Source organism: Acipenser ruthenus, chromosome 28 (assembly GCF_902713425.1).
Source record: "Acipenser ruthenus chromosome 28, fAciRut3.2 maternal haplotype, whole genome shotgun sequence".
Taxonomy (NCBI): domain Eukaryota; kingdom Metazoa; phylum Chordata; class Actinopteri; order Acipenseriformes; family Acipenseridae; genus Acipenser; species Acipenser ruthenus.
In genome coordinates this window covers 18034756-18048492 of record NC_081216.1, presented here as the reverse complement: position 1 = coordinate 18048492, position 13737 = coordinate 18034756, and the positions used below count along the sequence as shown (strand labels likewise).

Below are 13737 nucleotides of genomic sequence, written 5' to 3'. Positions count from 1 at the left end.
GACACTAATTATAAAGGATACTGGTGTCATTGAGAACTCAACAGTTAATCTACACTATGATTTATTGACATCCTTATCACCAAGTACAATACAAAATAGAGGGAACAGTTCATCAATAGAGCAGGTATACATTTAAAAGGTGGTAGTATTTAGATAATTCAAATTATGTCTTTATTGGTCTCTATATAAATGGACTGTATGTATGGCAAATAATAAAGTGTACATGGTTTGTAGGGCTACTAGATTGAGAGATTCCCAGAAGCTGTGTGTTTTGTATACCTCCACAGGCCCTCACATTCCCTATCCAGCTGTATGATACCATCTTCGATGAGGAGCTCGTTGGCACCAAGATGTCCATTAGACTGTATGGAGGGGCACTTCTCAGTACGTTTCCATCTTTCAATCTTACTCAACTGTAATGATTTGGTGTTACTGAACAGGCTGTGCGGTTTACAACAGAACACATTACTGTACGTTATTGCTGCTGCTGCCTGCTGTGTTGTACGTATTCATGCAATGTCTTCAACAAACTCCCGGTTGTTTTGATGTTTTTATTCACATGTTCTTTAATGTTCAATATAAATCAAACCGTCTCTGTTAACGATTTGTAAAAGCTCCACTGTGCCAGAGCCACTCAGCTTCACTTTGCACCTTACACACAACATATTAAAGAAATGTATTCCTACTTTCTTAGCCTTTAAGGCACCAGACACGTTGGATGCAATTGAATAGTAAAAATGTACAGATAGAATTAAAACGGTAAAATTATACAGATGATAAGACAGCATGCTTTGTCTTATAAAGCGGGTCATGATATAAACTAACGGTGAATCAAAGAGCAGTGTTTTAATACTGTACATTTAGTCATTCTTTACATTTAAACACATGCATATAGTTTACTAGAGGACAAATACGTGATGTATCATTAACTGGAACAAAACAGTTTGATAAAAAGTGATGAATTGTCGACTGGTGAGAGCTATCAATTAGGCGTTGCACTTGGTGTTATCTTTGGGTGCATTTATATAAGACCATGTTAAAGAAGAAAAATTTGGTATTAAGAGAGGTAATTTCTCAAAGAACCTATGGTGCATGGCGAGTGGTTTTTGAAAAATCGTGATAATAAACGGGGTATGATGTTAAGCGAGGCGATATAAGACGGGTTCCTCTGTATATACAAAATTATATAATAAAGTCCCCTTCTGAGATTATGCCAATAACTGGGTTGTGTGATTTAATTCCTTTAAATTGAATGCTTGTATTTTTTCACACTGCAGCTTGCTATTGCAGGGATGGGAAAAAAAAACTTAATTCCAGGTTTTGGCACAAACCTCAATACAGTTGGAGTCGTATTTCTATCCCTGTATTTCAAAAGAACAAACTATATCTGTAAAATATGCAGAGGAGAGATGCAAATTGTTACTGTCAATACAGAATGTGTCTGCCATTTCAAACACAGGGGTATCGATTGATCTCCAGCACTTTGATATGTAAATGGAACTGCCGCACTGCAACCAAAAATCATTTGTGCATGTAATGACTGTACAGCAGTTAGATTGGACTTTCCAGAACCTTCTAATAGAAAAGTATGGATTACAATGGAATAGATGCCCAGTGAACCTGGACATAGGATCACTGTTGGGTTTTGTGTTCTGTACAGTTTAAACAGTTTTTCAGCTGCCAGAATAAATGGAATTGCCCAGATGTATTTAGTTAAACAATCTAAAGTTCTTTCAAAGACACATTTCAGTATTATTTCTTTTTTCAAAACAGACCCATGTAAAGGGTAGAGGGTTCAGGCAAGTCCTGGATCAAATTAAATTTGAATTATCCAACTTAACCAGCAAGTCTTACATGATCATGCTGCCTATTCCAATGCAGACCATAAAAGGGGTTATAGCTATTGAACTAATTAGAAAAAAAAAATAGGGTGCAGTTTGTCCTTGTGTGCATACCAGTAATCTATTGTTAAATAGCTAGTCCTGCATCGGGTCAGGTGCCCGCGGGTGACCTGCAAAGCGGGTTGAGTTCGGGTCAGACTGTGAACTTTTTCACTGTTTGCGGTTCAGGTGCGGGTCAGAAAATGTCATTCCCAAAAGCGTTTTCGTGTCCTTTCAGCGTACTCGTCTGTAACCCTTTCCCAAATAACACATTAGAAGGTAAATGTACCGGTATTTCCTGCACCAAAGCAGGAGGTGATTAGGAAGGAGTCGGCTGACCAAAGCAGAGTTTGTTTTGCCGCTTGTTTGATAAGTCGCAAAATCCTTTTATCGCGTCTGCTTGGTGATATTAAAAAGGTCTGTGGTGGGTAATAGTTCGAGAGGTAAATCATAGCGAATGGAAATAATGAATATGTGACCGGGTTAGTTGCTTGTAAAATCTGCCATGTTTTTGTGCATGATAACAACTCAATCTGTGGAGACTTGTATAGATATCTGAGTGTGAATGTGAGAGAGGCAGTAGGTAAAGGACAAACACTTGTGAGGTCAGGTCGCAGATCTTATTAAAGCAGGTCAGATTGCGGGTACAAAGACAGTGCTGCAGCGGGTTGCAGGTCCGGTTGGGTCCTGTAGTAGCGGGTCCGGGGCAAAACCAGGTCGTTAAAATTGGACTCTGATTTATTATAGCATTATATTCATTATAGCAGTACCCCCTGGCAGTAACCATGGCAATGTAAAATACATTAAGTCCAATACACACACACACACTAAAGAATTTGCAAATACTGCATATTTTGTGCATTTCCACTATGTTTTAGAGATGATCTGAACAGAAAAACAAATCTGGATACCATTTTGGATATCATACCTTCTTTTTCCATTCATTCCTGGTATTTCCTGCTGAGTTTAGATGGAAATCCCACTCTTTAATCAAGTACTAACCCGATGGCCAGGCATACCTCGAGAATGCTACAGTAATCCTTTCTGCAAGTGGCACCTGGCAGATGAAAGGACTGCAGAAGTGCGTCAGTCCTAATGTCAAGCAAAGGGGGAATTGGCATCAGGCTCTGGATGCTTGGTGGCAATAACCCTGGGGATCGCCACACGAGCGAGGGTACGCTTTGCGGAGGGGATCAGGGTGGCATTCATTCAGAGAGGCTACACCTTGACATCAGGACAAAAGATGTTCAGTCAAGAATTTTACCAGTTAAATAGATTTGACAGTTTCAATTTAAATCAAGATGTTGCTTATAGAGCAACACAGTATTGCTGTGAAATATATTACAGTTATCATACCCAATGTAAGATGTGACTAACCCCTGTGACCCCAATAGAGCACTCAAACATGACATGTCTCCAAGAGCAGCTGGTACCCAGCCTTAATGGATGAAATAAAATACATATTTTCCTATTCAACAAAATTGTTCAAATAGATCAGGGTGCTAAAATAAAACTGTTTAAAACAAATAAAATTATATATATATATATATATATATATATATATATATATATATATATATATATATATATATATATATATATACAGGTAGTGAACAAAAAAATGGAAACACCTGGGTAAATGAGGGACACCAAGTATATTGAAATCAAGGGCTTCCACACAGGTGTGGCTCATACGTTAATTAAGCAAATAACATCCCAACATGGGGTCAAATATAAAAATGCTGGACAGGCCTGGTTGCCTATAATTATGGCTAGCATGGTTGCAAGAGGGGTGATTGTTGGGGTGCGTTTGGCAGGAGCTTCAGTGACCAAGACAGCTCAACTTGCTGATGTTTCAAAAGCAACGGTGTCTAAGGTGATGTCGACATGGAACTCCGAGGGAAAGACATCATCAGCAAAGGGCAACAGTGGGCGGAAGCGCATACTCCAGGAATGTGATATCTGTGCATTAATTCGAAGTGCAAGGCAAAACAGGCGAGCAACTGCAGATGAATTGACTGCGAATTTCAATCTGGGACGCGAGCAGCCAGTTTCATCAAAAACGATCTGCTGAGAACTCCACAGAGCGGGATACCATAGTGGCCCAAAGCCCTATTAAGTGACTTTACATTAGTGTTTCCATTTTTTTATTCACTACCAGTATATATTAATTTGTGAAAAAGTAAAACTAATACAAAAACGAATTACTAAATTTCTTTTCAATTTATCATGTTGACAATTGAGACCTCTGCTAAAACGTGTTTGACTGATTTTCAGGATCTGTTTTTGAATTAAAAACATGCAATTAACTTTATAAAATAATGATATGGAATCCAAAGGCATTGTGTGATTGAATGCTAATTAAGGTGTTTAAGTTAAAAGTTCTCACTGTCAAGACATTGTACAGATTTGTATTTAGATGTTTTCCCAGCTCAAACAATACAATGGTGCATTTGCATTTAAGTTTCAAATACAACGAATGGCAAGCACTGCTGTACAGAGTTTGCACTAGAATCTTGGTTCACATCCACACTGCTGCATAAAAGACACATCACACAACACACACTTAAATCCTGAAGGTTTGGCCTTACTTTAGCAGGTTAAATTGATACAGATAATGCCCACACCTCTAGAAAGATGAGATAAATACCAGGTAATCCATTAACATTCAAGCTGTACTGCACCTCTTCCACGTACGTGGGTGGTCAGATAAGCTACGAGACTCACAAGGTTCAAATTAAATAACCACAGCACTCCACGAACATTCATGGAGGATTCGGCTTTAAATAAAAAGTACCACGTAGAAGTATGTTTAACCCAAAATAAAACAGCTGAATTGAGGGAATTGCTGTCCTTTTATTTAAACTCAGCACCAATGCAATTCATCCAGTCAATGTGTGGTAATAGTTGAATGACACTGTTCGTTGCACTGTAACATTGAAAAGTTTTTCGCTAGCTCTCGCGACATTGTCTGATGGGATACAAGTGTTCTTCATATCATACTGCATAAATAGGTTTGCTCCTGTTTATTGAATCTTCTTTGAAAGTAGGAAAATACAAGGTTAGAACTTGAATGATAGTTCTAGATAAAAGATAGATCTAGTCAAATTAAACAGGAATAAGTAACAAACTGGCATGAACGCTTTGAAAAGGCTGGTTTTGCCTTCAAATAAATGATTTGAAGTTGTGGGAGGTTTGTGTGCGTTCGTAAGTTGAGGTTAACCTGGGCTGCCTCAGGGTAACACAGACATGCTTGTGTTAGAGGAGTGGAAACTGAAGAATCGTTTAAAATGTGCTGGTTCAGACCCTCAATGGGCAGCTCATAGTACCAGTTTACTTGATAAACAAGACCCTTGTCAATGTGCTCTCCCTGCAGGCATCTCCCTAGTCATATGGAATGCGCTCTACACAACAGAGAAGGTGATAATCCGATGGACCCTGCTGACAGAAGCATGCTATTTCGGTATACAATTTTTAGGTAAGCATCAACTGTACATTTCAATTCTCATCCCTCTCCCTATAGGTATGCATATCAGTATATTAGATTTGTTATTGGTCTGCTGTTTTGTGCAGTTATTTTGCATATACTACTGGAGCGGTTTACTTGCAGAATCTTTAACAAATGTTTCTTTCCTCAAAGACTTCAGGTGTTTAAATCAGTAGAAGATCACATTGTTACACCACAGGGTTTGGTGTAATCTCTGTAATGTGGAAATGAGTGGGTTGGCTTTGAATGTAGCAAACATTAACTTTGTGTTAGTGTGCGTTAGAGAACACTTCAATTAGGAAATATTTTCTGATAGGGTGTTTTTTGCATTTCAGTTTTGTGATCAGTTGGTCTTTTTTCTTCCTCTCTTACAGCGTTTTGGTAGAGTACACACTAGAACTAACCTGGCTGTTTGAAACAGTGATCATGTTTATTAAAGTGTACCAAGATTGGTGTTGGCATGGAGTCGCAAAGTTCACAATCGCTTTTTTATTGATCAAATCAAGTGACCACCAATTTACTAGTTTTGAAACTATAATACGTTTACATAAGCAATTGAAAAGGAATAGACTACAAAACAGCAAGGAAAAAAAAATAACCACAACTCAGAACAAATGGCAAACCCAGGTAACACAGAACAGAACAGCACCAAAACAAGAGAAAGCAAAAGACAAAACACAACACCGCTACACTACCGGCAGTAAAAACAACAAAACCATGTGAGGAATCAGATTTCACTGCGCAGGTCACACTACCTGCCCAAAGGCACAGCCTTTCAAAGTAATACCACAGAGTTAGTTACAAACCAACAGGCAAGCTCAACTGCCAAACCCCTAACTAGCTGGTTTTACATGTATCATAAGTATACCGTCCACTGTATTGGCAAAACTAGCAAATCAGCGTCAGCTGGATATGCACAACATGAATGTCATTGAGCATTTCAACTGAGTTCTATACCCTACACAATGCAAGAAAGGAGCAACAATTCAGAACGCAGCTCATTACAGATATAAACCACAGTACCAGAAAATATTCCTAATTTTAAAGTTAGATCATACACCTATCTTTCAACTTTCTACTTCTTCCTACTCGCTATTATCTTTGTGTCATTATCCATACTTGAATTGTACCTTACTCCTTAACCTAGTCATTAACAATGTATTAATTTCTCAAACTAAATTATGCATGCACTCTCCTTTTGTATGTATGTGAAAGTACTTGGCAATAATTGTCCTATTCACACCGCAAGACTTATAAGACTAAGAAGAAATTCACATTACCATCTGGAGGGTGGAAACTACACCAAACCCTGTGGTAAAAGAATACAACTTAAAACTGCATTGAAGATATTCAGAAAGACTTCGTCAAAACACTGGCGTTTCATGACTACATATTGTATTGAGTGTTTCATAATTATAGATGATTGTAAGTGTTAACATGTAAGATACCATTAGTAATATCTTGACAGTTTAAACCAAGGCATATGTAATTAACTAAAATGCAGAAAGAGCCAACCCTAAATATGTATTAAACGATGCACACAGCATTACTACATGTTCTCTCTGCCTGACAGCAAATATTTTACAGTTGTAAACACTGCCCTCTTGTGGCTTTGCGCATTAATTTCAGTTGAATACTGTATTGATTTTTACCACTTCTTTGCATGAATCAGGAAACAAACAATGTTCCCAATTCACAATACAAATGGCAATACGTTTAATCCACCAGAATGTTTGTTATTGAAATATACGATGTATGCACAATATAGATCAATGTAACATGCATGTAGGTAGCACCGCAAATATTTAAGATTGAATAGCTTATATTAAGGTTAAATAAAATAGCTTTGTTTATTGTGTTGAAAGTAGAATTTCCTAATGCTGTTTAAAGTTATAAATTCACTACTGAACAGCACTTTTAAAGTCTATGTAATTCAGTAACCATTGTGCTATTCTCTGTACCTCATCATGAGAAACGTGTTTATTAAGTAGTGTCAAAGTTAGGAGTCAAGTGAAGCCGCTTCACCAGTTTTTAAAGAACTTTAAAAGGTACTTGAGAAGAGGCACACACTTGCAAGAGCTGTGCTCAATAAACATAGCGATCCAGTAACGGGCATCTTGGGAATGTACACAGCCAGAAAATAGTGGTGTACCCTGAGAGTATCTGGAGCATATTGTCCATATGAAACTAGGGTGCAAGGCAAGAGAGCGATTTGTTTATTTTTTTAACAATGATTTAATATATTGTACCGCAGAGCTGTAGTATTGCCAGTATACGGCAAAACCCTACTTGGCATATCAGGAGAGAATTTTGTTGGAATAAAGAATAACAACTAGAAATCTCACCTGATAAACTCCCCTACACGAAAAACAAAGCTGGATAATGTTGCCATTGCTCATAAAGAAGTCATAAAATGTATTTGAATACCTTAGTTACCACATCCTATAAGCAGCTTCTGCCCTCTCTCTCTCTGCAGTGACTGCCATCACCCTGGTTGAGAACGGCACAGTGTCCAACAAGGCTCTTGTCCTGGTCTTCAGCCGAGTCGCGTTCGTTGGCATCAGTCTTTGTTACTACTACCAGCTGGGGCGCAGGCCCAAGAAGATCTGAACCCAGGAGAGGGGCTCCGGCTCTCCACAGCAAGGGAGACTGTCCTGACCAGACCCAGATTTACCTTTTCCATTTCATCCTCAACACAGCAAACTTTTGTCTATACAAGCCAGGAATAGACAGGTACAACAACATTAGTACATGGGCATTTCCAACAATATTTGGTAACATTTGTGGAGGTTAGTATCAAAGCGGTACCGCATGGTAAGTGATGTTTGACAGGCAACTTCAAGTACTTTCATTCATTATTACAGTCAAGGCCTTGCATTTCTCTGTTATGACTGCCAAAATGAGTGCATATAATGGCCTTGAGGTAGCTGGTTCATCTTATAAATAGCTTGCTGGAAGAAGGGAAGGTATATTGTGCAAAGACTTTGGATTGCCCTCTTCACCTGACCTCCTCACTTTTGCAATAAGTGGCAGTTTTAAAGAAGGGTTATAAAATAAATGTAAATGTGGATTTTTTTTCATGAACATTGAGCAGCCTTGTTATACCATTGGGATTAATAAGGAATAGCATTTTAGTTTAATATGTAATATTTCAAAATCTGCCACTTATTGTAAACGAAAGTTACCAAATATATGATTGAACATAATGATACCAGGATATAAATTTGTTTATGCAGTAAATACAGTAGATTTATTTAAAATAGGATTACCATATCCAACATATGTATGTGGATATGTACTGTGTTTAAGTAAAATATCAGCTGAGGTGGTGCTGCAGTATTTCAGTGGCCAGTTCTGTGCTTCTCAAACATTAAAAGGTAGAAGATACAGTACTGTTTTATTCATTCTTCTTCTCCTTTGTGTAAACCTGTTTAAAATGACGTGTTCATTTTCCTGTGGTATATATTGTTACAGCACGGCAGAAAACAAGCTCTGGTTTGGGGCCAATTTCAGCTCAAATGACCTTCCAGAACTTTAGTCTTCCTCATTTGTGGAATATAACTCATATATATTGTGCCTCTGGTGTCGATGCCTACGTGTGGGTTCAGAAATATTTAAATTAAAGGGATGTCATTATCAACAAGAGAGAAGCTAAAGTCATGTATATATTTGAAACATACCAAGACATTATCACAGTTTGCATTCTAAAATTATGCACCGCGTTGCATACTGCGTATTTCCATTTACTGTAAAGCCATACATATTTGCGAGCCTTTTATAATGCGTTTTTCACATATGGGAAAAAAAAAATTCCACTAACAATACATACTTCGTATATTGCAACAGGTCGCCAACATTTCTGGAGCAAAATAGGTTTTATGATTCACCATATATTTTGTTTGCAAGTATTTATGGCTTTACAGTATTCTACCCACTGTACTGCGTCAGGATCTGTTAACCCTTTAAGTGTTTTTGCAAGAACTTCAATCACTGCCTGATAGTCAATACCTATCCTCCTCCACTTCAAACCAAAGGTGTTTGGATTCGATTTAGGGAATGCAATAGGGTTTACTTCCTGCTGATTGGTTTAAAGCATGTCGCATTACCATTTTGTATTAAAAATAAATACAAGTAGCTGAATATACACATTGCAATGTCAAAATGATTGCCTTTTGGATTACAAATCCTGACTTTTGTTGGCTTGTATCATATAGATAAACAAAACGCTTTAACTAGAAATTATTATCAGTGTCGTTGTGAGATAATGTGGGGTTAGTGTTGGCTCTACCCCACAAAGTGTTCCTTTACTGTCCCATTGAAAGAAGTTGTATGTTTAAGTTTTGCTGGGTCGCACAGGCAGCGTACACATACAGTACTGCAGACGTGGAGCTGGAGTTTGGAATCATAATACAAAAGTTGAAAACAAGTGGTGAGGTATCCGAGAACAAGGATATTTATGGTGTTACATTTTAATTGTTCAATTCCAAAGGGACATCTGACATTCGTTTTATTTATTTTTTATTGTCTCTCAAAGTGAATTCGAAGGGTGCAGAACTGGGATTATTGTATTGTGGTGTTGATTTAAAATGGAACAAGATGAATACGCTTACAAGAAATAAAATACAGCCAGTATTAAGCAGGTTGGTGATTTTTGCAGTGGGATCCCTGCAGGGTTTACAAGGCGAGATGGAGTCACAATCTCATCAGACTTGATCACTTTTCAGTATAGGGCAGCAGTAAGTGAGGCAAGTCTACTGCTATAACATTTACCCTGAAAGTATAACATTCCTCATGGAAGTCAGAATACACAAGGGTTAAACCTGAAAAAATAAAATGTACTTGTAATGTAAAAGAAAAGAGTTTAAAGAGCATGAAGTCTTCAGGCAATCACCATGGAAACCACAGACATTAAAACCGTTTCAGGGAACAAAAGAAAATGAACAAAAGAAAACACATTACAACATTAAAATAACATAAACAGCTCTTAAACTGTGGGCATATTGGCCAACCCACAGTATTTTTGTGACACAGAAAATATGTACAGTGGAAAAATACTTTGACTAAATGCTTGTTTGACTGAATGTTCGTGTGCAGATTTTGCACAAATAAGACAGTAGCCATAGTGGGACATATTTTCTGGTATAACAGTGGTATTTTATTAATTCTGAATAGGCTATGCTAAATAGTAATTATTAATAGTGCTATTGCTTCCTTGTCATTCTTTCTTGTATCATTTTTTTTTTTTACATTAAATAATGTAAACACAGTTGGTTGGTTTGGCAGCCAAACTTGCATGTTAGTTCGTAACAGAATCCTATGGTGGAACGCATGATGACTGTGGTAATGTTTACCTGTGATCCCTTTTAGTCCAGCATTACGCACATGCAGAATCTGTGTAGTAGATGGGAACACAGACAAATCCACGAGACATGATCAGAAAAAGAGGATAGCCAAAAAAACATCACAACCCTTTTGATTGGAATACCACGAAGAATGAAGCAAGATGTCACCACATCATCCAGGAGCTCAGACCTGTGCTTGAAGGAATACAAGTCGGGTTTCAATGGAAACCAACCCCAAAATGTCAACACCATCTACTCAGACCACAACTCAACCCATTACAATCCACCGAAAAACAGACAGAAGCGCAGAGGAGAGGAAAATGAGGATTTGATCCAGCTCCAAACCCAAGTCAGGCAAAACAGAAAACCACTGACATGCTTTCCATGAACTAATGGAAAAGAGCACAGGACAACGATGAAACAACTTTCAAAACCAGCAAAGCAACCAATGACAAGTACGTATCAATCAGAGACCATCAAAAAACACGAGAGAGAATTGGAATGAGCATCTGCCATAGACAACACTGCGTCCACAGGTTAACTTTACCACAGCCATCAAAAGTACAACCATGGGATTCTGTAATAAACTAACAGGCAAGTTTATTCTTATTATTCTTCTTCTTCTTCTTATTATTATTATTATTATTATTATTATTATTATTATTATTATTATTATTATTAATAATAATAATAATAATAATAATAATAATAATAATAATAATAATAATAATAATTTATTTCTTAGCAGACGCCCTTATCCAGGATGACTTACAGTTGTTACAAAGTATCATATTACAAAATATCACATTACAGGTAAGAGCAGTTATAAAATACAATAAAATCAATAGTAAGAACAAACTCAAATGAGAGAAAATAAACAATACAGTAAATACGTTTGAGAACGATTATGACTAAGAGCAGTTAAACTTACAAAAAATATTTGGTTATAAGAGTAATTTCCATAAAGAGCAAGTAGTAAGTACAATAAATGGATCAATTTAATTGTCATGACCACGATTTCAAACAGCATGCATGCATATCAGTCTTATGTGCTACCAAAGCACTGCAAGAAAGACAGACAAAGGTAGCAACAAATCTGTAGCACAACTAATAACAGAATTAACCAAAATACCTCTGCTATACCAGAATATATTTCCTACTTAAAGTATCACCAAATCTACCTGCTTACCCTTTTCTCATCTTTGTTGTTCCCTTTTTTATATATTTTCTTTACCTAAACAAAGGTCATTTTTCTTACATTTTCCTTGCCTATATGGCCTGCTGTTACTAGCACCATTCACACCACTGCAGGGCTACAGTTGCATACATGCAAGACCATTAGAAGACCCTTCATATTTCATCAATTGGGGGTGAACTGTATGAATCAAAACTCATTTCAACTCCTAGTCGAAACATTGAACTTATTAAGTTTCTTGATGCGTAGAGTTTTTTTTTTATAAACTACTAAACATTTTTGGTTGGTTTCACAGACCCTGATTAGCACTAATCTTGAGCTACCTAATGTTACATTAGGTAAAGTAGTCCAAAATTTGTACTAGGGGTGCAACAATTAATCGATGCATCGATCATTGATCATTTGTTCCTAAATGTCCCGAGCTTCGATTACATATTGATAAATCGATGCATCAAATTAGAACCCAGTTTGAAATCTCCTGTTGCCGGTTTGCATTAAACCCTTCAGAGTGTGAGAGTGCGCTTCTTTTAGTGCTAGTATGGTAGATCAGCATGTTGCTAGGATACACTTGGTAAGATTTGTACATAATATGTATTTATTTATGATCTTTACATGTTGGTCTGAACCACAGGGAGGTGACAAGGAGATACAAGTACACTGGCATCAGTGTAAAAATCCCGCAACATTTACCATAATTCTCATAGTGTAATGCACACATTTTAGCTGCATTTCTGTGTGTTTTGCACAACATGTATTCTATATTGCATACTATAATTTTCTTTCTAAGGTGGTACACAAGAGGTGCATGTTAATTGAAACGATATATTGCAGTTCAGTGCCGATTTGAGAGGAAATAAAATGGGATAATTAGTATAAAAAAAAAAAAAAGTTAAAAAAAAATCCATTCCATATGCTGATCAAGTGTTGAAATTCAAATATTTTGTGTTGACTTTATTAATATTATTCTTTTTAAATGCAACAACCTGTAACATTCAGATGCTTTACAGGAAAGGTGAATGGTTGTTCTAAATATGCATTTTGTTTTTTGTTAGCTTTGAAATACCTTTGGAAACTACAGATGGAATATTGTGTTTGTAAAGAAAAAGTTAAATAAATTGTGTTTTTTTCTTGTTTTTGTATCTCCCTCTCACTCTCTCTGTCTCTCTCCCTCTCATATGAAAAAGCAATTGAGTACTTTGGGTATATTTATTTGTTTAAACAACTGAATGTGTTTTCATCCAGGAATCTCCCTCCTTCCTTCCCATGGCAGGAATGCAGTTCACGCCACACCACTTTAAGCCCCATTTTCTTGTACCCAAGCCCTCTAGTTTCACTACTTTTATGAAGCTGCAGGTAATTGGTAACCAGCATAAACCACCATGGTTTCCTCATGTGGACTCTAACACAAGCTGAGTTTTCCAGGGACTCTTTCAGCCCTTTTATTATATAACCTGGAGTTGTGTTTTTTTGTTTTTTTTCACAAACAGTAATATTCAGAGACTGCTGGGAAGCCTAAAACACACCATTAAAGGTTACAACACATGGCTTCATTTCTCACATGCTTTGAAGTTATTTTTTCAATTTAAACTTGTTTCAGTGGTGTACGGCTACCTAAGCAATGTCCACAAGCTAGTAAACATAAAACAAAAGTAGGCACTCACTGCAGAAGACTAACATTTTCTGGTGAACCCTCTAGGTCTCTTTCTGTCTCCTGTCTGTAGGTCAGCCTCGAGACCTATCAGACAACCACCGTCCTCTCTCACACACTGCAAACTAATTTAAACGCCTTTCTTCTAATTAGCTCACTTTAATTGTTGCAGCTGGGCATATCAT

General features: G+C 37.1%; 1 protein-coding gene across 2 annotated transcripts in view; it reads left to right on the top strand.

Moving 5' to 3' along the window:
- The window catches only part of LOC117434576 (tumor protein p53-inducible protein 11-like), a 60165-nt gene extending 47128 nt beyond the window's left edge, over nt 1-13037 (top strand). For both annotated transcript variants that reach the window (XM_034057157.3, XM_034057156.3), the window contains 3 exons: nt 288-384; nt 5257-5358; nt 7844-13037. In XM_034057157.3, the coding sequence (XP_033913048.1) occupies nt 288-384; nt 5257-5358; nt 7844-7977 (333 nt within the window). In that variant the 3' untranslated portion in view covers nt 7978-13037. The remainder of the gene's footprint in view (nt 1-287; nt 385-5256; nt 5359-7843) is intronic.
- Nucleotides 13038-13737: the final 700 nt, after the last annotated feature.